We start from the raw sequence: 26,929 nt of genomic DNA, 5'->3' as shown, positions 1-26,929 counted from the left end.
GAAAAAACTGGTTCACAGACTGAAGGTTAATGGAAGTAGAATTCACCATGAAAGTGACCTACTTCATTTCTGAGGGGGCTGTTAAAGTACCCCACTATTATAGCAAACTCCAAAGGTGACAGTCTTGAAAAAAAGAAACTAATAAGGCAAGGGAGGAAAGCAAAACATTTTTTTAACATATTAATATTTATGAAAGTAAGCATTTTTGGCTCATATGAATCAGGTGTGCATAAGTTTCATCTCTCCACTATGAAAACTCTCATACATACATGAAAAAATTGTGTGAAATACTGCTATCAAATATCTACTGTTTAACTTTTCCCCTTTTTTTTAAATAAAGGAAGCAGGGAACAAGCAATGGGAAGTTGATGTCAAAATGCAGAAAAACCTCCCAGTAAGCTTCCAGGAGCCACCCAGGATTTAGAGTCTTGCTAGCCGCTCTCTTTTCAATACCAGAATTTCACACATTTCAATGACCATTATGACTTCAAAGAATCAAATTTTCATCATTGTCCGTCATCTGCCGGTTGATTTGTATAAAGGAGTTCTTCTGCATGCACTCCAGACAAAAGGCTCCTTACTTTCGTGGCTATATATCAAGTTTAAAAGTTCTGTTTGTGACAGTTGTCTGTGGTAAATTAGGGCAATACTGAAGGAGTGCAGCTGCTCTGCAGGACCCTCCTTTTTGGCATCATTTCACTTAAATAAAAACTGAATAATTAGCTTCTGCCTGTATTAAACCACAGAAATGCCACTGGCCTTAGTAATTACTTCCGGTTGCCCCCCCCTACTTAACCTCCACAGTTTACACTTGTTATAAAACAAGAATAAATAGACATTTTCTGCACTTTACAGGAGTTTAAGAGAGTTTGTTCTTCCCCCAATCCCCATATGTTTTGACAGGTCAGTAATAAATTGCATCAAGTTTTGCTATAAAATCATAGTTTCCTTTGCAATACATTTTCTAAGTTTAAATCAAAACATGGTTATGACTTAACACACAAAAACAGGCCACTGGGCAATTTTAATCGCATATATTATGTAGTTGCTGTAAATAAGAGTTTTTATTCACTGTTCTTAAATTGTTTGGGTTTTAATAAAGGTGAGGAGAACATGTACATTTCTGGAATTCATTATGGTCCTTTTGAAACAAATATAAGAAAATAAATCAATGTGAAGCACAAGTAGAAAGATGGAGCAGAATAAGCTGAATATGGGCAGAAAACATTTATCTGATAGATATAGACATAAGCGGGGAGAGAACATATTTGCTCTTTGGAAATTCCATACTGCATGGAACACAGCATTCTCTTTAAGGCATACAGAATATTTTTGCATTACTATAATAATTCTGTGGACAACATGTGTTACCCATAATGTGTTCCTCCATCTAAATATTCATAGCAGGATGACGTTACTATTATATTTTAAAAGAAAAATACAGTACCATAGCACAAAAATTAAAGTCTATACCTTCACTAATCTCTTATTTCATGTTTACATAAAAACATTTTTTTTGCTAAAAGTGAAAAATATTCAAGTAAAGAAAGAAGGGTGATGAATCTACAAAAGACATACTCTGGAGAGCATGTCTGTGAGAGATGTGGGAGTTGTCAGTTGGGCTCTAATCTGTTTTTGATAGAAGCTCCTCTTGCAATATCTTTTATTTCACTAAGTGCGTGTCTTCACTGAAATTAGACACCTGTGGCTGGCCCATGCCAGCAGACTCGGGCTCACAGAGCTTGGGCTAAGGGGCTGTTTAAGTGAGGGGTCGACATTTGGTCTCTGACTGCAGTCTGAGCTCTGGGACCCTCCTATCTTGCAGGGTCCTACAGTCTGGGATCCAATCTGAGGCCAAATGTCTACACTGCAATTAAACAGCCCCTTAGCCTGAGCCCTGCAAGCTCAAGTCAGCTGACATGGGCCAGCCATAGGTTTTTAATTGCAGTGTAGATGTACCCTAACACAGCATATGCCAAAGGAGCAGTCATCATCCAGAAGAGGTCTCTGAGCAGAGTTATCTGGTTTGAGTGAAGCTTGCAAACACCCACTCCTTTTGAGCAGCCTTTCCCCCTCCTGTTTCAATGCATATGCCAATCTAACAGTTACTCTGTTTTCTGTCTAACCAGAAAAAAAAAAAAAGCCTGGCACGCAAAGTCACTCCAAAACTAGAGTATAACATGCCTTTCCCTGGACCATTTGGTCAATATCACTTGTGGTTATTTTGTCCTGAGAGAGAGCAATAAAATGGCAAACAGTGGCATGTTTGATTACCATTCTAAAAACATTCCACTAATCCATTAACATATTTGACTGCAGATCCACATTAATTCCATACATTAATTCTCACCTCAAGTGGGAAACATGAAGGGAAGAGAAGGGTGTAAAATGGTGTCCCCTCAAAATTCATGCTTTAATCTGAACACAGGAAACTACCTTATTTATACACTGCACTATATTCATAGAAAAATGTACATATCAAAGGCTGGTTTTCTGTGACAAAATCACAAAAAAGATATTTACATAAGTGTCTCTCTTTTTTAAAGATTTGTTTAAAGACAGTACTAAAAATAAAAATAAATAGAAATATTTTGCTTCCCTCGGAGTCCTGATAAACTTCATAGTGAAGTATCAAAGTATATTCAACAAAACTGCATCAGACAAGGCAAGCTCTAAAAAGTATAACGGGTTCAGTCTGTTGCTGGATAGAATAATAGTGTCTGAGAAATTAAAAATAAAGTATCTGGAAATGTAAGCAGTAAGTTCCACCTATTTCCACATGAGGTATAAAGAGATCTCGCGCTCAAATATATTTTTGCTGGGAACCACAAAACAGCAAGAATAAAGCAAAGGAAATGAAATCTTTATTTTGAAATAAAATCATTTTTAATTTCTACAATTCTGCTTTCCAATTTTGTTAAAACTGGCCTGATAAGTTTAGTGAAATTAAAAAGAAAAATTGTATCAGCCTGATTTGACTAATTCCTGGAAGAAGTTATGAATGTTTCTACTTGAGTGGAAAGAAGAGAATCTCTGTGAAACTGTATGGAAAAAAAATAGAAAACTAGGCCTGTATTCTCTAAGAGAGAGAGAGCCCAAACTTGCTTCCACTGAAGTCAATTGGAGTTTTGCCATTGTGAGTAGAATTTATTCTCTAGTTTATAATAATGCAACAGCATTTTTAATGGCTAGTCGCGTAGCTGAAGTTGCGTACCTTAGTTCGACACCCCCCCCCCCCCCCGCCAGTGTAGACCAGGCCTTAGTGACACTACTAACCAGTAACCCACAGGCACTAGCTTAAAATGCCATTTTTCAGATGAGATGCAAAACTAAGGTCTCGACCACTTATTTCCATTAAAGGTCCAGCAGCACTTTGTGTAATAGGATTGTTGGCTCATGTAATGGCCACTGAAGTTTACAGGTGTTACACACACAGTATGTCCTTTTTTTAAAAAAAAAACAAAAACGATCTCCCTCTCATGAGACTAGAATAGCAGTCAGACAAAACTCCTGAAAAACAAATCACTAAGATGTCATGCCTATATTAACATATCAAGTCACTACTTCATAGGAAATAAAATCAGAAGCAAGACAAATTGAGCAGGTTTTGCTTTACTTTGTTCCTCTTTGGACAATAGTGAGCCCTATGGCATTTCCTTTTCTGCATCCATTCCCAGGCATCCACCAGTATAAATTGGTCCAAATATGGACCAGATGACCTTAAATGGTCTTTTCTAAATACTGATTCTAAGAAATCATACTGCACCATGTTAAAGTAGTTCCATTTTATATAGATGAAACCTATAAAAATCAGAGAATTCTAATGCTAATTTATGTCAGATGATATAGTGTGGAATATGGTAAAAAGAAGATTCTCTGCATCTTGAAGTCTTTAAACCATGATTTGAGGATTTCAATGGCTCAGACACAGGTTTGATACAGGTGTGGATGGGTGAGATTCTGTAGCCTGTGTTGTGCAGGGGGAGGTCAGACTAGATGATCATAATGGTCCCTTCTGACCTTAAAGTCTATTAAAAGTCTATTATATTTACACAATAATGAAATGCTTTTAAAATCATCACCTCTTTGATTCATGCAATTGTGGAACAACTCATAACTAGGTGTAAAGTCGTAACTCAAAGGCTTGGAATTTAATTCAATAAGCTATCCAGGTCCTTGCACAAGTCTTATTTAAACAAAAAGTAGTGCATTGAGCGAGTCCACAGGAGCTAGCAGGAACAAAAGTGAAAATGGATATTTTTAACTTTAAAGACCAATATTGTCAATAACAGCAAATACTACTGTTTCACTTCAATTAAGTATAATTCCCAGAAGACCTTACTCCCATGTAAACCAAGACCCTTTTTTATTGGCACATGTGCTCCTCATTCTTTGCTTCTCTCACAATAAAGAAAGCAATTCCTACTGCTGTAGTAAGTCCTGGCTACAATGTGTAAAACAGTTTTAAAATTTGGGAGAGAACAGTGAATGGAAGTAAATCCTAAATCAAATATTACAAATTGCAGTGATGTTGAAGGAGGCATTTTGTACCTCTGTTTAAGAGGCATTATTAAATTTTAGGAATTATAAGAAACCCCTCAGAATGTTAAAAGTTGTCCCCAACTGTAATGTGAGATGTAATTCTTCCATGCAATAATATGCATAGCTTTTAAATGTTGAAAGCTAGTTCCAAATAGTGTGCACAATTTCCATATACAGCAGGTAGTAAAGAAAAAAAATGGACACAGTTACCCTAGTTAAAAGGGTACAAAATAGAGAACGGTTATACAGTGTTGGTATACTGCAGTTCTATGCATCAAGGATGTTGCAGCTATTAACAGTTTAAACTTTCACTGTATTTTGTTAATTAGTGCATAGAACTTTTAAGCTTTTAACATGTTTTAGAAGGTTCTATTTTCTGACAGTCATGTTTCTCTCCATACAAATAAAGAAACAAAGCTTCAATGTTTAACCATCACTGATGAAAGCTATAGTTGAATACTATCTTGCAAAATAAAACAAACTTATTGTATGTACAGTATGATTGTTTAATTTAGATTAGTCAATTGGAAACTTTTTGCAATTTCTTTAAAACTGTGCACTAATATAGCCTATTGATTATTCCTTGTTTGCCTTATGGTCAAGCTAAGGTCTAGTTAGAGTTGTGTTTTTCAGAGTTTATCCTTCTCAAGTTGCTGACAGAAACAAATCTTGTTTCCATGCAATTTTTGTGATGCAACAGAGAAAAATCTAGGTCTAAAAAGTTAACAGGTATTGAAGTTAGACATGTCATATACAGTATCTTTGCCTTTAATTTTCTATTGCTATGTAAAGAACAATAAAAACAGAAGAATATGTTTTACACCAATTGTATATTCATAATTCATTTATAAACATGAAAAGTTGAGTTTGGGGAAAAAACAGATGATTATGTTAAAATACATTTCTGTTTTAGTACTGCAATATTCAGCTACTAGCTTATGAGAAAGACAGAATTAATGGGCTTGAAGGTGAATTTCAGTCAGACACAGATATGGTTGCATTAACAACTTTTTGGTCATTTACAAGTGAAATATTTTAATGTTACAATGTATACAAGTAATGTAAAATGAAGATTCCTTACATCTATAGATAATCTAAAGAAGTTTTTGCCTATAGGATTTATTACCTCTAGACTGCTACATTTTAAAATATGTCAAATGATGCACAAAACTATTCCATACTGCAAAAATCACTTACATATGCATACATACTTATGTGAATAAAAGATTATTTATTAAACTGTTTGCAAAGAAAAGTGAACAGTTCCTCATATGCAAGAACAGTAATATCATACACGTCTTTACAGTAGATACCTGCAAGTTTTTATGATTAGTGGCAAATTTTAATCCTCTTAAAGAGAGACAGAAACCACATTCAACATGTTTTGTCAGCACTTAGTGGAGATCACTTGTAGCATACCCTCTCTCACTTGTTTACCCAACGGTCACAGAAAAGGGTAACAATTCTTTCCAGCTTCAGTGAAGATTATTTTCTCATGAAAAAGGTAGAGACACTGGGCCACATGCTCTGTTCTACTTTATGGAGTGAAAAAAAGAGGCACTAACCATACAAAAGGGGAGGAGCAATTTCTCTGAAGCATATTCTTACCAAGACAGACACTGCGTAAGCCTCACAGCGAGAGCCTGTGAGCTGAAAAACTGATATTCTCTGCCACATCCATCCAGCCTCATTATACATTATAAGGTTGCCCCTTTTGTGGGAAACTAGCCCTGAGAGGGTGGTTCAAAAGTAACTAAAAGATGCCAAAAAATACTGGTGCAACTATAGCCATTCTCCCATTGACTGTGGAAGTGGAGATAGCTGGCAGAACTAATGCAGAAGCACAGAGCCACCAAGAGAGATGGGGATTTACAGGTTTCAGGCCCTTAAATCTGTTCCTGAGGGGTAAATCATGCTCCTCCCATCCAAGCCCAACAGAATGATTCAAAAGGAAACATGATGAGTGGAAACAGTTTCTTGTTCCTTATGCAAGATTTTCCTGTATAGGAAGCAGTTTGTCCTGGAGTTGTTCTTTTACCTCGTATTTATGACACAAATATTGAATGGAATAGATACTTAAGAGTAAATTAGGGCAAGCAACAGCAACATGGACAGAGCCTTTACTTAAAGCAATTCTGAAAAGGGATTGGCTAGTCACATTGGTATTTGGAGTTGTGAAAATAGCCACAATTATTCTTTAAAACAAAACTGAGTCATAAGTATTCATTTTTGAATGAATTATATGGCTGGCTAAATTATTTACAATATAGTCAAATTACTGTTTGCATATTTAGTTATAAAACCAAAACAAGTATTTGCAAGATGAAAACTCTTAACTGTAAAATGTTGCCATATTTAGTATATGTCTTTTAAAAAGCTGTACTAAATTGCCACCATCACAGGTTCTAGAAGACCAGTATTCTTTGATGTAAAATGAAATACTACACAGTGAACAAAAACAAAAACCCTCCTGTCTCCCCCTCAAAGAGACATATCCTTTGACCCAGTGCTTCAGACTAAAGCCTTGAAATTTTTGCACAAGAATGCTGCATGAGGGAAGTCCAGACAAAACAGACACTTGAGATGTTAGAAGGTTGTATAACCCCAATCTCAGACACTCCTCCTTCCAATAATCTAGCAGAGATAGTGCTACCATGCACCACAAGAAAAGGATCTCAGAAAGAAAACCAATTCCTCTACCTTCTCCTCAAAAACATGCACATGAGAATGTAACCCATCAGCATAACTACGGTACATTTGTTTCAAGATAGCTCAGTAGAAATTAATTCTGAATAAATTAGGGGCTACTTTAAAAATTCTGCAAATTTAGCATTATAAGTATTTTCCATAATGAAATAAAATTATCCTAATCCTAGAAACACCAATACATTCATGTAACAATATTTATTGTTGTTTTTTCCCCAAAGCTTGTTCACATCAATTTTTTCTTCTTTACAAAAGAGGATGATTCAGTAATTTCTTTACTTGCACTGTCAGAGCTACAGAAAGCTTCTCCTCTCTGCTGGTGAATAACTTATTTCCTGCAGACATTCTACAGAAAGCTCCATATATATCACTATCAGCCAACTGAGCTTGCTAACACCACTGCATGCTTAATCAAACAGTAATTACTTACAAAAGCAAGTTGCAGCAAGCACTAGAGGCTGAACTGAGATAGGTTATTCTAATTAAAGAGGGATTTAATTGCCAGGCAGCGAAATGCAATGAACTAACAATCAATATATTAGATGATCTGTAAACATAAATGTGTGCTGTATTTAAGATATTTCTAGCAGCAACTGTACCAAACAAAAAAGAACCAAACAACATTTTAATATAAATTACTATTTTAGCAATAAATGTTTGTTCTGGTGATCAAGTGTGTCACCAGCGTACATTTACAACAGGTTGATATTTTCTGCAGAAGAAAAAACTCTCAAACAATGAAAGATTATATTTAAATAATATTAATGGCTTGACAAATCTATCAAATTCAGGCTCTTTTTCTTTAATACTACATAGCAAAAATTGTCAGCCTTTAACTGAGTAAGCAATTGTGCTTGTGTGCACTAACAGCTTTTGCTTAAGAGCACAAAATCTATTGGGCACCAAAATGTCACCATAAACAATAACTGTATCCAAGTGTGTGGGCTTCAGGTTAACCATGCAAATGCATATTCACTATAATTACCACCTTCACTTTTTGCATATGCATTTTTACTTGCATGTATCTTATTTTCATTTTGTCCTCCATTTCTTAATTTTCAAATTTATTGGAGGGATACATCTAATTTCAAAATCATTCGGGGGGAGATTGTTCAATTTTGAAATACCTTTTGCATTACAGGTTTTACAACGTTAAAGTGACAACCACCAGAACAAGAGGCAACAGAATGCAAATAAAAACACTATCCTAAGAACAACAATGGACAACAACAGAATACTGACTGTACTAAACTTTTTTTTTTTTTTTTTTATATAGTCAACGTCTTCTCTAGTCCACTAGCAAATAATTATTCACTTAGGCTCACTCCAGAGCCCAGGATCTGGTTCAAATAGTCTGGTCAGCTAATGATTAGATGCAGTGGGGATGGGAGGAGATCCTCCCCCAAACAGTAGAGCCAATCAATCTAATAGGACAGGGGTTCTCAATCTTTTTCTTTCTGAGGCCCCCACAACATGCTATAACAACTCCATGGCCCAGCTGTGCCACAATAACTGTTTTCTGCATATAAAAGCCAGGGTCGGTGTCAGGGGGTGGCAAACAGGGCAACTGCCTGGGGCCCCATGCCACAGGAGCCTCAGTGAAGCCACATTGTTCAGGCTACAAGCTAAAGTAGCTTCCGCCAGGTCTATTTGCTAATAAGAACTGAAAAACCAAGCAGTAGTTTATACCTTGGCCCTGTTTCGCCCATGACCCTCACTTGTAGCACCTCCAGTTGTGCAGGAAGCTAGAATTAGGGATGCTAATAGTGTTTACTTTTAAAAACATTTAAACTATTAAAATTGCACCAGTTAAACCTTTAAACATTAAGCTCCACTGCCACCGTGCGCAGAGATCTGGGCGTGGGGACCGGCAGCCGGGATCCCAGGGGTTGGCAGCAGAGTCCTGCCGTGGACATTAATTGGAATACCTTACCAATAAGACTCATGCTTATCGGTTAACCAGTTAACATTTTACATCCCTAACTAGAATGGATAGTATACATCTCTAGCTCTGCCTCCTCTTCCACAGGATAACTGTACCAGTCCAGCTAGCACGAAAGAAATAGATCGGATTGATCAATTCTGACAGCCTGCACTTACATATGATGAACATGATGAACTTGTACTGATATCAGGGGGAGTTCCATGCACAAGGCAAGCAGAATATCAAAATGTGAGTCACCCTCCAGATTTAGTGAAAAGTTTGTCCTAATCAAGATAGAATTTAGAACCATAAGACTGTATGTTTGTAAATATAAAAAAAGTCATGAAATCTGATTGTCCAAAGACAGACTCTCAGTTTTTCACTGTTTGTACTTTGAGGGAAGGAAAAGAAGGAAGTGAAAATCAGCACTTCTACTGATCTGACAAAAAGGCAACGGATCGGTTTCCCAATTTTCTGGCTTTTGCCTATTTTATGTTGCACGTTTACCCTTTTTTGCATTTATTACCTCAAATTTTCATCTCCAATTAGTTTACATAGCCAGATCTGAAATGCTGCTCATGTGACAGAGGCATGCACTCTACACCACAGGTGTGAGGAGGAAAAGGGAAGAAAACTTATGATGCTGACATGGTTATGGAGGGAGATGTGTGTGTGTGTGTGTGTGTGTGTATTTTCACACACACACACACACACACACACACACACACTTCCTAGTTTGTATACAGAACTAGAGTCATACAGATCATGTGATCCCAGCATTGTGTGCACACATTCATCTGAGGGACATTTAGGACTAAGATTGGAAAGGGATTGGAGGAGGGAAGAGTTAAAAAGAGGGAAAACTCTCTGCACCCGTGAGGTGGATTGAAACTGCATTTTGGTGAGTGGAGTTTCTTTCTTTTCTTATCTCTGGAACCCTCACTTTACTGGACACAAAAAAAACAGGTCTCAACAAACTGGCTGGAGAAAAGAGACCAGCACTCAGTTATTAATAAGTTTTTCCCTGTAAAGCTTTAAGGAAAAGATCTTATAACAAGAAACCAATTGCAGGTAATCGCGAGGCTTCTTCTGCATGCACAGTGTTGCTTATACTATGAAAGCACAAATTATTTAATTAAGGCAGCAATTCCCTTAATCTCGCTGTTGGAAATAGCATAGGGTCATACCCTAATTAACTATATATAATTTTAAAATTAAATTTAAAATTAAAATTAAAATTAAATCTGTGGATGTGGATCCATTCTAAATTATTATACTATAGCAGCACCAAGCAGCCCTTGTCATGGACCAAGGCCCTATTGTGCTAGGCGCTGTACAAATACAAAATAAGACAGACTGTAATATTTCTGGGGCAGGGACTAAAGTATAAGATAAGAGACAACAGATGACGCAATACAGACAGATGACGAGTACAAGAAAATAATGAGATAATACCAGTCACTATGATAGCCAGCGGTCTCAGCAAACCAGTGACCTAATGGTTGTCAAGTTTTGGTAGGTATCACAACAAAAGAGAATTTTAAAGGTGGATAATGATGTAGTTTTGCAGATTAGAGGCAGTATAGGAGAAAGCACAAAAGACTAAAAGATTACCTTAATTTTTTTTTATCCAGATACTGTAAAATGCACAAAGTTAGCAGCAGTTTCAACTGCTGCCCAAGCGATCTACGTTAAAAGCATTCTGAAAATCAACATACAGCATGTCCACAGTATCCCTATTGTAAAATGCTGTAGTATTGCTCAGAGAATTTCCAGTTAAGTAAGATTTCCTCTTCTTGAAAGTACAGTAAGCCTATATTTAATAAAGCTGCATTTTGCCAAATGTCTCTCCTTTCAATTCACAATAGCTTCTAAGACAAATTCCAGAAATGATATCACACTGATTTGCCTCTAACTTTGCAGTATACTCATGCTTTGTTTTCAAGAAGTTATACCACCACACATTTTTTAGGTTTTTTTTTGGATCTGCTGGAAAGTGATCCAAACTTTTAAGGGTGTGCTAAAACTCTTATTGCTGTGTCCTTTATACAACAGCACGCTAGACAATATGAGACATTTGAAAAAGTTTAACTTTTCATGATAATTTTCCACATATGGGTACATATTTCTATTTTGTGCTGCAGTGTCACCACTGTTTAATATACTCCATACTACGTCTTCTTTAATCAAACCCAAATTATAGTTTCACGACTTTCCAAGCCAGGGAAATGAATGAAGGTAAACTGGTTACAAGCTGACAAGGCTAAATGATGCTTGCTGGTAGGGCAAGCTTCTAGAGAAGTGGACTGGGATGGTTTCGACAATTGGTTACTGAAAGTATATGCATGCCAAAATGGCTCACATGCTAGGAATCCTATTGATCCATCATTAATTCTGGATTCTCATATAGTAAAAATCACTACGGGCCATCACTACCACCTATGGATGGCCAATAGGTTGCCACTATTACTCCCCTTTGTTGTAGTCATCCATCTGTTATTTCAAGGCTGGACTGTTGTAAAGTGCTGTACACCTGAAGACCTCTTAAAAGTCACAGCAGGTGAGGTATGCCACTGTCTACCTCTTGACTGGAGTAAGTGCTTACATTTTTGCACTGGCTTCCCGTTCACTTACATGTACAATTACTTCAAATGCCAGTTCTCTGAAATCCTGTCTACAGAAGGAAACTGACTCGTTGACAGTTTTCAGTAACAAGTTCTTCTAAACCGATTCCAAGAAAACAGCTTAACTGATCATATATAGACAGGGCAAAGCCATTTCAGCATACTTGCTGAAATGTCAATAGCATAGCCACATACAGGATTTTGTCACTACAAGCACCACTGCAAGCAGCTGGTCATGCTTGTAACACATCTCACTGTCTATGTACAAAAAAAGAAAAAAAATGTAAAAAGTGTTCACAGCACAATTGCAACTGTAAGCCAGGCTTCGCACTGCTGTATCCCGCAGCAGGTCACTGTGCTCCATAACAAAAGGCATTTGTGTAGCACCTGTAGCTTGTGCAGCACCTATGGTCCACCTAGAAGAGACTCTTGCCATGTCTCCTGTATTTTTACTTCTTGTTTTGTGCGCTACTGTAACTTATGTACAGTTATATGAGTTTTCTCTTTAACGGTATAAAGTATGCAATATTATGGATTTTCTTGTTTAAAAATATTTTATGCAATACTGATGTCAACCAGTCTTATCCATTTAAAAAAACTTTATGAAAATTTTGGTACAGCACCTCTTCAACTGTGGACAGCTACTTCCACAGAACTATGCTTTGCTGGAAACTATGCAATAGGTACCCACTATACAATGGTAGTATGCCAAATGGTCTAGACAGTATTTGGACCTACCATGAGGGCAGGGGACTGGACTCGATGAACTCTCGACTTCCTAGAATCTATGAAATGCAAGGCCTGCTTGGGGCAGACACACTAAACAGGCGTACAACAGTACAAATGAAGCTTGTAAGTTGCAATAGTGGAATTTTTTAATTTATGCAATACTAATCATACTTTCTGCAATGATGCTCAAACTATGTTGTCCCGTCTATATTTGCAGTTACATTGTTTTAAGCATCACTTGAGGGAGATCCATTGCTAAAAGACCTTGTCAGTAACAGCCCTGGGTCTCAGAACCCTTCTCTCACTGCCATTTATCCTAGCAGTTGAGAAGAGATGGAATGCCCTTGCTGTAAACTTATTGGGTAAAACGCCAGGCCTTTGGAATTAAACCGTGCTGGTGACCCTGAGTTTGACCACAGATTCAGGATATGATGCAACACCCGTGATTTTGTTTAGCTTTGTTTATTTTATATATACTTTTTGTTTTGTTTTGGCTTTGGTTATTCATTGAAAATACCTTAACATCTGGACTACACAGGAAATGAAAGTGATAATCATGACAGGGGTATTAGAGCATCATCACTTCTTGAAGGTTATAGTGGATCACAAACTAAATGCCTGTCAAAATGTAATACTGTTGCAAAAAAAAAGTGAACATCATTCTGAAATGTATTAGCAGGAGTGTTGTAATCAAGATACGAAATGTAATTTTTCCTCTCTACTCAGCACTGATAAGATCTCAACTGGAGTACTGTATCCACTTCTGGAAACCACACTTTGCGATGTGGACAAATTGGAGAAAGAGCAACAAAAATGATTAAAGTTCTAGAAAACATGACCTATGAGTAAGGCCCTACCAAATTCACAGCCGTGATAAAAAAACGCATCACGGACTGTGAAATCTGGTCTCCCCCATGAAATCTTGTCTTTTGTGTACTTTTACCCTATACTATACAGATTTCATGGAGACCACCAGTGTTTCTCAAACTGGGGGTCCCAACCCTAAAGGGGGGGGGTCACAAAGTTATCGTAGGAAGGTCATGGTATTGCCAACCTTATTTCGGCACGGACTTCAAAGTTGGGTGGTCGGAGAGTGGCGGCTGCTGGCTAGATGCCCAGCTCTGCAGGCAGCACCCTGCCAGCAGCAGCGCAGAAGTAATGGTATGGTATTGCCATCCATACTTCTGCACTACTGCTGGTGGCAACACTGCTTTCAGAGCTGGGCTCCCACCCAGCAGTCGCTGCTCTCCGGCTGCCCAGCACTGAAGGGAGCACAGCCACCAGCAGCAGCGCAGAAGTAAGGGTGGCAATATTGTGACACTCTACAGTAACCTTGTAACCCCTTCCCACCCCCAAGCACCCTTTTGGATCAGGACCCCTATAATTACAACACCATGAAATTTCAGATTTAAAATATTTGAAATCATGAAATTTATTATTTTAAAAATACTATGACTGTGAATTTGGTAGGGTTCTACCTTGGAGGAAAGATTGAAAAAACTGGATTTGTTTAGTTTGGCGAACAGAAGACTGAGGTGGGAGATGATGACAGTCTTCAAGTACGTACAAGGACATTATAAAGAGGAGGGCGATAAATTGTTCTCCTTTGCCACTGAGGACAAGACAAGAAGTAATGGGGCTTAAATTACAGCAAGGGAGATTTAGGTTAGAAATTAGGAAAAAGTTCCTAACTGCAAGGGTAGTTAAGCACTGGAACAAATTACCTAGGGAGATTGCAGAATCTCCATCATTGTCTAACCTGTTCTTAAAAACCTCCAAACACCTGCCAGGGATGGTCCAGATAATATTTAGTCGTGCCTCGAGTGCACTGAACTAGACTAGACAACCTAATAAGGTCCCTTCCAGTCCTACATTTCTATGATCAAAGTAATTCCATCCTCAGGCTGCAGTGTAGTTATAAAGCACTTTTAATTTTCTTCTTGTGGATTATAATCAAAATGCCTTACTGACATTACAGCCATATGTTTGTAGATCAGCAATACCTATAGTAATCTTACATTTTCCCTACTAGATATTGTCATATATGCAACTGATCTACTGAGAAAGATGTGTCAGATGTATGGAATGTGGTTGTAACAAAGCGAGGGGTTTTCTTATTTTTTCAATGGTTTGCATACAGACTTGGTTTCCCTGTGTGTTGCTTGTTTAATGAGGTGGTGGGAGAGGGGGTTTGTTGTTGCATAGGACCAGCGGTGACCTCGCCTAGCAGTCGGGACCCTGGATAACAGCCTGGAGATTGGGTACCCTAGTGACTGGTCACCAGGAAGACCACCCCAGCTTGGAAGTCAGCTGGTTCAGGTCAGTGGGAGGACAATGGGCTGAGGAGAGAGTACCCCGTCACCTGACCAGACGGTTCCAGCCAGTGGGGAAACAAAGGATGGAAGAAAGAGGGCCCAGGTGGCCTGTTTATCTGGGACCGAAGACAAAGGACAGAGGAGGGGCTGTTCAGGGAGGTGATATAGGATGGTCAGCTGAAAGAAGGGGGCTTCTGGACTGCAGAGAGAGAGAGAGCAACCAGAGCCCACCTGGATGGGCGAAAGACCTAGATGAACTGTGTTGAGGGTTGCTAGGCCCAAGGGCTTTGAGAACTTCCTGTGTTGTGTTCAGATGTTCAATAAACCCTTCTGTTTTACGCTGGCTGAGAGTCACTGCAGCCTAGAGATCGGGGTTGCATTATTCCCTCTGGGTATGAAGGTCTTGGGGGTCCAGAGCGAGGGGACTCCCTGAGGGGACCCACAGCAGGAGACATGCATGCTGAAGGTTCAGGGAACTGCGGATCCAGGAGGCGCTGAAGCACAAGGTTTAACCCCCAGAGAGAGAGTGAACCCTCGAGAAAGGCTGTGACACTGAAGGGGGTTCCTCCCAGGGACCGTACGGAGCCGAGAGAGAGCATGAGTCCTGGGAGTCTGTGACAGTGGTTATGACAAAATTGGGGGGAGGGGTGGTGGAATAAGAGTTCAACTCATATTGCACAATTTGGTTTAATGAGTTCTGATGAGGAGATATCTACACATGCAGCAAATGTGAAACTTTTCCAGGAAGAAAAAAGTATCAATTTCTGCAATGTAATTTAACTATATAATTATGCATAGATACAGCGTGGTTTCGTTATGCTTAGCACTAATTTTTGAAAAAACTAACAGAAAATTTAGTATTGAAGTCTCTGAAAAGTGATTTGCTGATAAATAAGGGATTTAATCCTAATTTACGACTGAATTAATGTATGATTTAATAAAAATGAAGTCGTGTCAACAACCAAAATTAAGTTATTTACACAGCAACCTAATCTACATCAAACATTCACTTGAAACCCCTCCTCGTTTATAAACATGAACTATTAAAGGCCTGTTATTTTTATTCAGGTGTGTGTTTTTCTGAAATGGTTTCTACATTGACTCCATTACAAACAAATCTAATTCAGACTGTAACCAAGTCTACAGACACAATAGTTGAAAAGATTCATAGTATTACAAAAATTAATCTCAAGCCCTATATGAGCACAGAAGAAAAATATTCCAGTAAAATCCACAAATAAATTGTAAATGAATGACAGTATTTGGTTAGACCTATTACCATAGTACTGGGAAGACCTGGACAAAATGAACATTTAATCATCTTATTTACTATTTAAAGGGCTGCCAGATTAATACTGTATTTACAGAATTAATCAGGGATTGCATTATCAAATTTGAAAGTATTGTACATAATACCAAAAAGTCCACAAAATGTATAAATTGAACTTGACCCCTTTGTAGCCAAGATACATGTAGCTACAATACAAATTACCACTCCAGTGTTAAATCTTTAGATTAGGGAACAGTGCTACAATAATTATATGAAATGCAATTCAAAAGATAATTATTAAATCTAGGAAAAACAGGAACATGAGTATTTAGGCAGCATCCAGTGACTTTTTATCCATATACTGAAAATATTGTATTTAAGTTTCTATACATAAAATGGCACATGCTGCACAACAAGTTACACATTTGTCCAACTGAATAACCAGATCTGCCAAAATAGAGAAAAAAAAGCTTAGTTCTAGTTTATAAACTTTAGTGTCATGTTTATTATTTTTGAAAATGAGATTCAGGTAAAATGATTAAGGTTACTGAAATGTATTTACAGATAATCTGAACAGTTACCTGTTGACATAGAAAAGGAAAGAATGACCCATATTTATATTATGGAAACTATGGGAAATAAAGTTTCAAAAAGATGTTCAAAAGCTTTAAAATGTCTCAATACTGAAGTTACTATTACACATTTTCAATTTAGATAAAAAAAATTCAAGTATTTCTTTTTATTCCCAAAAAGTTAAGATGTTTTTGTACGCCTGAAGGTAAATACAATATGAACCATCTATTATGGGATTTTTTTAAAAATTAAGATTCAAAAGTGGTAAGAAAGCCAATGAAAAACATGCTTTTGCTATGACACATTCCCACCAGAAGTCCTGGAAGTCTTACAAAACTTATGCTATTGTATATTGTAAGCATAAGTATCAGGTTGCATCTAAAGTAACGGACCACACATTGCAAAATTTATAAGAGAAGGTTGCCAAAATTCTAATCTGCTACTGATTAGGAGAAGAATGCTATGCATTTGTTCCTAGTTGTAATCTAACCCTCATGCATATTCAAAAGCCGAGTATAGGTACAAAGTAACACTAACTTTGCATCGTTCTTTAGACTATTTCTTCAGCACTGTAGAACCCAGTAAAGTTAATTTTAGGAAGCAGTGGCAAATTCTATGTGATTTCACTAAAAAGGCAAATGTATGGCTTTCAAAAATAGCACTTTAATTACAAAAATAGAGTTCTTACTGTTTCTTGACCACAAAATAATCAACACCAAGGTAGTTTCATGATTTTGTATTGTTTAATATTTGTAACCATGAATTTCTTTCACATACAGATTTCCTTATGGCTCACTAATATTCTCACTTTAAAATGTATGAGAGATTTTTGCTTTGTAGTTTACATTTATATGGCTTTCCTACAAGAGCATGGAATACCATACTGAATGCCTATTGTGTAGAAATAACCCTGAAGGCAGTATCATAGCAGTGTGCAGTAGAAAACCCTTACCAATTTTTCATCAACTGTGATGAGTTGCGTGTCTTGAGCTTGGTCCTGTGCCAGCCGCCATGTGGAAGTGCTCAGTGACCTGCAGTGCAAGACTTGAAGTTAAAAAATGATTCATGCAATGAGAAAATAGAGGCAGACAAATCTTACATAAACAAGTTACTTTATCAATATCCATCTTGTAAAAAAAATGGAAGAGGGAGAGATGAGGGCACAAAAATCCTTTTTCTCCCCAATTAGTTCTGTCTGCTGAGTTTTTGGCAGACTCCCACTTAGCAGTTCACAACAGGCTGCACTTTATGTCAGCCTACAGGCTCTCGTCACAGAGAGACTGCCAGTGGCAAGGACTGTACTGCTCTATATGAATGTACAGTAGTTGGTTTGTCACGAACAGACAAAAACACAAAGCTGCTGCAAGTATTCAGGAACTCTGATCCCTAAATGATGGCATCAGAGGAAAACAATCTTAATTCTATCCCAATGGCATAAGCTAGTTGTACCGTTTAATAACAGGATATTAAACAAACAAACTCACTCCTCTTAACTGATAATTCAGATACAAATTCTGTCTTTATGACTAAGTACAGCTCATTTTGATTCATTTCTACCTCAACTGTTGATCTGTTTAGTAACTTCCGAACATTTTGGTTAACCTTTTAGCATAATTAGTAAAACCCATAACATTAAGTATGGGCAAAACTACGAAGCCAATCCTGCTCCCAGTTAATTCAGTGATGGTTTTGCCATTAATTTTTATGGAGTCACTGGGAGCAGGATTGGGCCCTACAAAAGCAGTTAGTCCCTTGGCAAAACAGTACAACAGCAAGTGAAAGGGCAGTTTTCTCTGCTAACTCATAGTGTGCTTCATGTTTAATTCAGGTTGCTTTAAACAAATGACGCATTAAAGTGTGAGAATATAGAAGAGTGGACCAGACTACGGTAGTTTTCGATTGTCCTTCAGAGGTTACATAATTCAGAAAGTTAGACACACTTCATAATGCAAATGAAATTTATGAGATTTTTGTTTATGAGGTGTCATGGCTGACTTGCTGGTGATTTATTGGCATATCTTTTATCACTACATTACACAATTTTTGAAAGCCAACCATGCGATATGAGTACATTCTGAAATCCAAATTTTTCACGAACAGAATGACAGTATGTTCAGATATTTTTTTTAAAATACAATCTAAGCCAAAAATAGAAGCCAACAACTATGTACATTTGTTTAGTAGGCTACAATACGAAATACAGTTTAAGACCTATGAGTTTTCATACAAGCATTCAGGAACAAATTTGAAAAGCACGTCTTATAATGATGTACAGTGCTTTGAAGGTATAGGGTCCAAATGGCTATTATAAATTCATCTATTCCCAAAATTTAGTAATAAACCAGCTTTACTGCACTTTGTAACATCAACTACATTAATTCCTCCATTTTAGAGAAAACAGTCCAATTGACATTTAAAGTGACTGAAAAAGTTATTTTAACAATGCTGACAAAGTTCTAGCTATTATTGCTTGGAAGAGTTTGAGATCTCTGAGCACAGGTCAAGCCACAACTATTTTATGCAAAGTTATAATTGGAATTAGTAGGATCCAACTCCATTTATCCAGGAAAACAACAACATTCCAAGAGGTTATGTTACTATTATTTCAAGCTCAACGCAATTCTACTTCAGTTGTGTATTCCCATTGGTCTATGTTATTTAATGTGCATTAATGCAGTTCATATTTAACTATATTAAATTTGATTTGCCAAAAAAGCAGTTTGCCATCAATTACAAAACAAATTCCTTCTTTTATTATTTTTACTTTTTCATGATAATGCAGCCTTTTTAAGTACAAAAATTCTTGCATCATCCCACTTGACCACGTGAACTCATAATTCTTGCTTGAGCTGACAGATTTCCTCTGTGGCAGCACTGGAATAAGAGAGACCAATTGTTCTGGGTGACTTCAGCATAAATGCAGATGACGAACCTTCTTAATTAGCTTAAGATCTCTTGGCTATAGTGACAACTGTGTGTCTGTCTCAGGTAGCTTCTGGCTCAGTTCTAGCAAGTGGCTGAACTCTGGATCTTGTTTTTGGGACTGACATTGGAGGTGGAGGGGTGAGAGAAAGGGGATATGCCTTTAAAGACTGACCATTATCCACCTCTGTTTTGTTGGTTGAAGCACTTACTTCTGTCAAGCTTTCTTGATGGTCTGACCTTGCAGGCTTACTGGACTGCCTTTTGTAATGTGCCTGTACAGTGCCTAGCCAAATGATGTTCTGATCTATGACTGGGGCTCCTAGATACTACTGCAGTACGAATAATAAACTATAATCCAATGGGTTTCAGAGGGCTCAAAGGAAATTGGCAGGCTAATAAAGGAATGGCTTACTGGGACCTTTTAATGATATTTCATCCTTTACTCATGAACACAACCTTCTCTGGTTCCATCTTACACAATAGTATTTTTTTTTCAGATGAAGCAGAAGGAAATACGGGTGGAGCATTGGGGGGAGAAGTCTTGTTCCAAATAGGAATAAATGAAACTAAAGAGCTTATATGGATATCTTCACCTTCACAATATCAATCAGCAGAATAGTCCAGGAGAATGAACCCCCCCAGGTTAAATCAAAGCTGTTTACATCCAGAAAGTTAAAGAATTTTCAAGCTATTTTAACAATAAGATCACATAGATCAGACTGATCTGTTTGTCTGCATGGTAGGAAAGGTATGCCTGGAAGAGAGTGGGGAGGGTCAGTACACAACCTGGGTTTCAACTATTGCTGCTTCCTGAGGTTCTTGGAGTGCTAGGGATGTGCACACTAAGACATGCTAGTCAGATCCAGGTCTCTCTTGGCTGGTGAAGGACAGTGGGGAGATAAGAAAACCGCCAGTGGAACAGATTTTTTACGACTTCCTGCAGAAGAGCAAGATATCAGCTCTGCTTAAAAGGCTATCTGACCCTTGCTCAAGAAACCATTTTGATGCCGACAATAGTCCAATTTCACTCTGATTTGAAACAGACATACCAGAAGTTTAAAATGGTTTAGCAAGGCAACTACAGCATTGTCTGTGGTCCTCCAATCTCTGATCCCACACATCTTCAAATGTGGTATAGTACACAGAAGGCCGTGGTTTTTTTGGTTGAGGATCATCTTATGATGATGAAAATCATACACCCACGGCAAATTTTGAGATGCATCAGCCATTTTTTAATATCAACTGGCCACGAAGTGCAGATGATACACCTGTGGACACTGCAGATGTAGATTAGTTACTGAAGTTTCTCAGTTCTGTTCATTCTGAAAGCTACCAGGAAGAGAGAGTAATAGGTTCCCTCTGGGAACTGGGGTACCACTGAGCCCTCTGACCCACCAGCCTAGGCTCCTCAGACTGTGCTGCTGTGACAAGCTGCAGACCTGCTCCCGGTCTTACACGTCCACCAGCATGCACACAGGTAGGGACACACCCAGCTGCAGTTACATGCAGGCTCTCGGACTAGCCACTGCACAAACCAACCAACAGTAGAAAGGCTAAAGCCACAGTAACTCTCAGCTTCCTAGGCACTCTGGAGCATAAACCCAAAATTATACTGTCTTGTGCTGCACAGGGAACTGCACGGTGTAAGCTCATAGAGTCCCCACCATGCAATGTGGAGAGGAATATGCAACAGCCTCTCTGAGCTAAGATTCCCAAGCACCTCACTCCAACTCACTGGTTTAGATAAAGCAAAAACAAGTTTATTAACCTCAAAAGATATGAATTAGCGAATTCTCACCCTGGCTGATGATACAAGCAGGCTGCAGATTCTTAAGGGACAAACTGCACTTGCTTTACAGCTTAGAATCCCAGGTCTTTCATACACAGGCTAGAAATCCCTTTAGTCTGGGTCCAGAACTTCCCTCAATTCAGTCTTTGTTCCTCAAGTGTATCCAGGATTGTTCTTGTGTGGGGAGTGATGTCACTCCTTGCCTTATATAGCTTTAGCATATGGCGGAACCCTTTGTTTCAAAACTTGATTCCCAGTCCGGTTTGTGGAAAAATACTGACATCCCAAGATGGAGTCCAAAGACATATGGTCTGGTCACATGACCTTGCATACCTGAGTTATAGCAGCCATTACTTACAGGCTGTCTAGAACATTCACAGGAAGGTTAAGTTCTTCCAGGGTCCATTGTCTTTGGCTTCTTCACTGTTGTACCAGAAAGGCTAGTTGTGGGTGTCACCCAGAGTAAGCATAATTGAAATGCAGATAAATAGTCAATATTCCTAATTTAGATACAAAAATGATACATGCAAACGAATAGGATAATCATATTCAGCAAACTATCACTTTTCCAATGACACCTCACATGATCTGTCTTGTACAAAATACATCATAATTATACCATAATCATATAATAATATTCTACACAGTGATATGGGGTATAGTGTCACAGAGAGTTTTCAGCAATTACTCTTCTGTTCAAATGCTCCCATCTATTAGGTCAGAAAGAAACTGTATAGGAGTTGGAGAACAATTTTGTGGCCAATAGAGTGCTGCCCACAGAGCACTCCTGAGGAGCAAAAGAAAAATAACTTTGCAACAAAGCATTGTATTTTCAAATAGGAATAAAGATTCACTAAAGAGAAAAAAAACAGAAAAATGTTTAACTGAACTAGCTGTACCTGCTAGAAACAGAAGTACTGAGTGTGTTCAAACAACCCTATGTGGTAAAAATATTACAAGTCCTTTGTTTATTTTTGCATTCATCAACTGCGAAAAGGAATTATATCAACTGCTGGTATATAGGAAAAGAAGTTAGAAGACCACTGAAAACCCATGAACTCAGTATTCATTCTATTTTAATCTTTGATTTTAAAAAAACTTTTTACTTCACTTTAATAAGACATGCATACTAGTCTAGGTATGCTTTGGCTTAGATAAATAATTCTTTTAATGCAATAGCATTTTGATCATGAAGCACCAGCAGAAATCTGTTGTTCTTGAGATCAGTGGATAACCAAGACTTAAACTGATGTTTTACTTTAAAAGGTGGCTCTAAAAATGGCATAATGGATGCCAAAGTTTTTTCTTTTAATTTGCATATCAAATATTCTCAAGTTTCTTTTACACTACTACAATTTTTCCACTTTTACAAATATTGCTAATGTATGTTCATTTTATATTATATCTTTATAATTTCCATGTTAGTTTCTTTACTCTTTCAGAGTTGTTACAAATTTAGTGCCAAATGGCATTTGATCATGAGTTTTCACCAATTGTTCAGAGCCAATCCAATTCCTTGCTTTTAAGTTTGTGTTTAGGAAGTTTGTGTTTAGGAAATTATGAGTAGTTAAATGTTAGCTCATTTTTAAATGAAGTTTTGGTCTTGAAATTTCTAAGGATTTTTCCTCTCTGAAAAATTCACACAGACACCCAATCATTTTTTTCTTTGTGTAGGTAAATAAAAACTAAAAAAAAAAAATGGAACAGACAGATCACCAGTGCATTAAGTTAAAAAGGAGTGGCTGGCATTGGCCAAGCTAACAAAGCTACCCATGGTGAAGATCTCTCATACTAGAGGGCTCTTTAATCTAGCAGAAAAACATATATGAGATTGAATGGCTGGAAGCTGAAACTACACAATTTCAAACTTGCATTATGGCATAAGATTTTATCAGTGAGAGTAATCAATCACTCAATCAGCGAGGGTAATCCACATCAAGAAATCTGGTGAATTCTCTTGAAAGTACCTGAAGTCTTTAAATTAAGGTTGGCTCTCTAAGAGATATGCTCTAATGCAATGTAATGTTATTACATTTGATGCAGAAATTACTAGGGGGAAAGGAGGGCAGGAAATTGATAGTCTTACCTCCTACGTAACACAAACTATGTGATCACAATGGTCTTTTGTGGCCTTACAAATCTATGATACGAGAACAAAAAAACAAAACAAAAACAAAAAAAATCCAATAAACCCTGTTTACCTCTGTTTTGTGGGCATGGCTCATGAATCTTTAGGATGTTTTCACTCAGAACTAATGGCAGATCAACCTGCAAAACTTCTAGTGTTTGAGGAATTATATCGCCTGGAGTTCGATATATTTTTTCTTTTCTATACTATAAACCAAATGGAAGCCAAATAAAGCATATTCCAAATCTATTCCTCACAGATGGAAAGGGTATCAGTTACTACAGAGGACTATTCCCCACAACCCAGTTATTTGCATTCAACATCCAAACCTTTTGACAATGTTTATTTAAGTTTGGCTGATAGTTCTGGGCTCTCTTTAGGGAATGAGAGAGAAAAATGTGCAAGGACAATTCCACAAGGTCCAGAAACTATGAACTCTCAGCCCAGAAGAGAGCTACTGGAATTACTCATTACTTTTCTTCAGGAGTGGAAGGAGTAAAATAGGCAGACTGACTACTTTTGAAACAGTATATTCAGAGCCACTGCCTAATAGGTCAGGAATAAACTCTTGTTCTGTCATTTCAGTCTGTTTACAAAAAGACCCCAGTTTTGCTATGGACAAAAAGACTCCACTGAGTTCACCTCTTGTCTACTTATCCAGTTGTGCTGTGCTGATTTTTTGCTATGCAGACCCCAAGAAGAGGTTACACTTGTTTGTCTGTATAGGCCATCATGATAGTGCTGTCCATCATAGCGGACAGGTTGAAGTTACATCTGTTTTTGTAAGAGAAAGATGAGCTAGTCAAATAGCTTGGGTCTCTAGCCAGTTTCTGCTTCTTTTCATGACTATCTTCCCTGTACTAAGGATTTACAGCCAAACAGACTGGCAATCATAGCGATCATAAGCCTATGTGTTTCCTCAGTCAGATGACCTCTTTGAATCTGTTCTTGCTTGCTACCAGGCTAGGGAACAGTCTGGGAGCTCTTTATTTGAAATGGGGCTGAAAATGAACATCCAAGAGAAGAGATAGCTGGAACTTGAAGTAGAAGCATATAGAGTCTTTCGTGTCAGTAGAATACATGATACTAGCATATCTTTCAGGCTTAACAATTTTTTGAACTATAGAAGCTATTGACTGATTTTTATCTTTCATGGGAAATTAACTTGTGGGACTTGGTATTGATTTGGATTCTACAGTATTTGATAATTTGAGTAGGAGTAACCCGACTATTCAAAGTTCACAATCATCGCAACAAGTTTTGGTCTGATTTCAAAGGTGTCAAATACCAAAAAAATCTCACTAAACTGATCTCACAGGGTGCTACTTGTACTCAGAGCTTCAAAAACTTCTCCCCCCTTCAACTTTTTATTATCCTCAGGTTCATTCCCCTCAAAATACAGGCACATCTCAGCCTTCCTCGTAAAAACAAAAAAAGCAAAGCACAATCTTGACTCTGCATGCCTCTACTACACCGTCTCCCTATCCTACTTCACTTCCAAAGTAACAAAACATGCCATCTAAAAACACTGCTGAAGTTTCCCTCTTCGAGTTCCATCTTTCATCTCCTCCACTGAAACTACTCTCACTCAATTCTTGGATGCACTTCTTGGCCAAACCTCTACTCTGCTCCATCCACATGTTCCTTGACCTGTTGGTGGCTTTTGACTCTATTGACAAATCCCTGCTTCTTTAAAAATCACGCCCTCTGTTGATTTTTATGGCTTCATCCTTGCATGGCTTTTCCTTCCCTCTCCTATTGATCTTTCAGTGTCTCTTTTGGCAGGTCACCTGCCTTCACCCTTTCTTCTCTTGAGTGGCATCGTCCAAGATGTGGTCCTTGTCCTCACACTATCCCATTCCACCCTCATTTTTGTGTTTATCTATCTGGTGCAGGGACAGTCTTTGTTTCACTTGTTTGTACAGTGCAGAGTCTAAATGAGCCCTGATCCATGAACAGAGCCTCTAGATATCACTGCAATACAAAATATTTACACAAAATAAACAGACTAAATAATTGGCCCAGTAAATTAATTTTCAAATGTGGACTCCATATTAAAAATGTTACAGGAGACAGCTGGAAAGATACCCCAAAATTGCAATAGTTCAGGGTACTCAAACCTTATTCATAAAGGTGAACCATATAACCACATGATTTATCTCCCAGACTTCCTTCACATTTGCAATCACGTAACTTTTGTGACATATCTATTTGATTATGTAAAAAAATAAATAAATAAATTTTTTTGCTCCTTTTATTGCAATTTAGCAGCTGGAAATATGAAGCAGCCAGCACCAGGTGACCTGCCACTCTCCATGGAATACTTGTGATCTCTAGATCATAGCAGTTTGGGAACCTTTACTATAGACCACTGGCATTATATTTTATTTCCAGATTAGCTAAAGAGCCTTCTAAACTTAATTGGTAAAAGTGACAACATAACCATCTGTCTGACATAAACCTGCTGCTAACTCTAGTGGTTTAACTCTTCCAGAGGATCTAAGAATTCTTTCAAGAACTTCTGTTTTCACTTCAAATAATGTCAAAAGGGTAGGTATCCTACACAAGCACCGTACAGATTCTTGGCAACATAGCATAAAGAGATCAATTTTAAACAAGGTTTTAAGAAGCCAGAGGTCTGCAAGCAATAATATGTCTGCCCTTTTATGCACAAATGGGTAGCCATCTACCATTTATATACACAAGCATTGTAACTATGTTCTCAAATGTACATGGATAAAGCCACTGCTCACTGACACTTTGGTGTAAAATGTCCAGTTCTTAGTACTGCAGATCTGTCCCACACTAGATAGTTTCCCAAGCATATGGTGTCTATTATTACCTGGCAATGCAGCTGCTTTTAACATCACAGATGAAGACCAACAGTTAAAGCGACACTAATCAAAACTTCGGTCTTTAGAGGTCATCAAACCCTTGGTTATTCAAAGGACAAAACCAAATGATCAACTAATCAGGCACATTTCTTATTGCAAAGAGTGTCTATTCCCTTTTGCAACTGCTCCATGTACAAGTTTGCTTAGTGAAGTCATAAATGGTGTACTGCAATGGTTTCTATTAATTCACACATTCTATTTCCTCCATTTGACATTTGCTAGGATCTGTGACAGAGTCCCTCCTGACCTTCCACTAGGACTGCTCTGAGGGGGGGATCCAAGCTTATATGCTCTGAATCTTCTGGGATGCATTAAGCTTCTGGAGCCTCAACAAAGCTCAGCCACTGCCCCATGTTAAGATCCCTAGGCACATTCTCAGGGCACAGACTTCTATCTGACACTCTCCTCTGAGAGTTAGGACCTACTGTCCAGTTGCCTAGCCCCTCTGAGTGGAGCACTGATCCTTCAAACTTCCCAGTACTTAAACACACCTCTCTTCCAAACTCCACC

At 37.9% G+C, this 26,929-nt stretch overlaps 1 protein-coding gene across 2 annotated transcripts in view; it reads right to left on the bottom strand.

The window, feature by feature from the left end:
• The window catches only part of NDUFS4 (NADH:ubiquinone oxidoreductase subunit S4), a 58,022-nt gene that overhangs the window by 11,835 nt on the left and 19,258 nt on the right, over positions 1 to 26,929 (bottom strand). Inside the window, exon 2 of one of the 2 annotated variants that reach the window (XM_045020076.1) lies at positions 17,636 to 17,714. The exons of the other annotated variant lie outside the window; for it this stretch is intronic. Coding sequence (XP_044876011.1) covers positions 17,636 to 17,714 — 79 coding nt within the window. The remainder of the gene's footprint in view (positions 1 to 17,635; positions 17,715 to 26,929) is intronic. 2 annotated transcript variants of the gene reach the window in all.

This window comes from Mauremys mutica, chromosome 6 (assembly GCF_020497125.1).
Source record: "Mauremys mutica isolate MM-2020 ecotype Southern chromosome 6, ASM2049712v1, whole genome shotgun sequence".
Lineage (NCBI taxonomy): Eukaryota > Metazoa > Chordata > Testudines > Geoemydidae > Mauremys > Mauremys mutica.
Note: the sequence above shows the minus strand (reverse complement) of the source record. Positions and strands in the feature narration are given on the sequence as shown.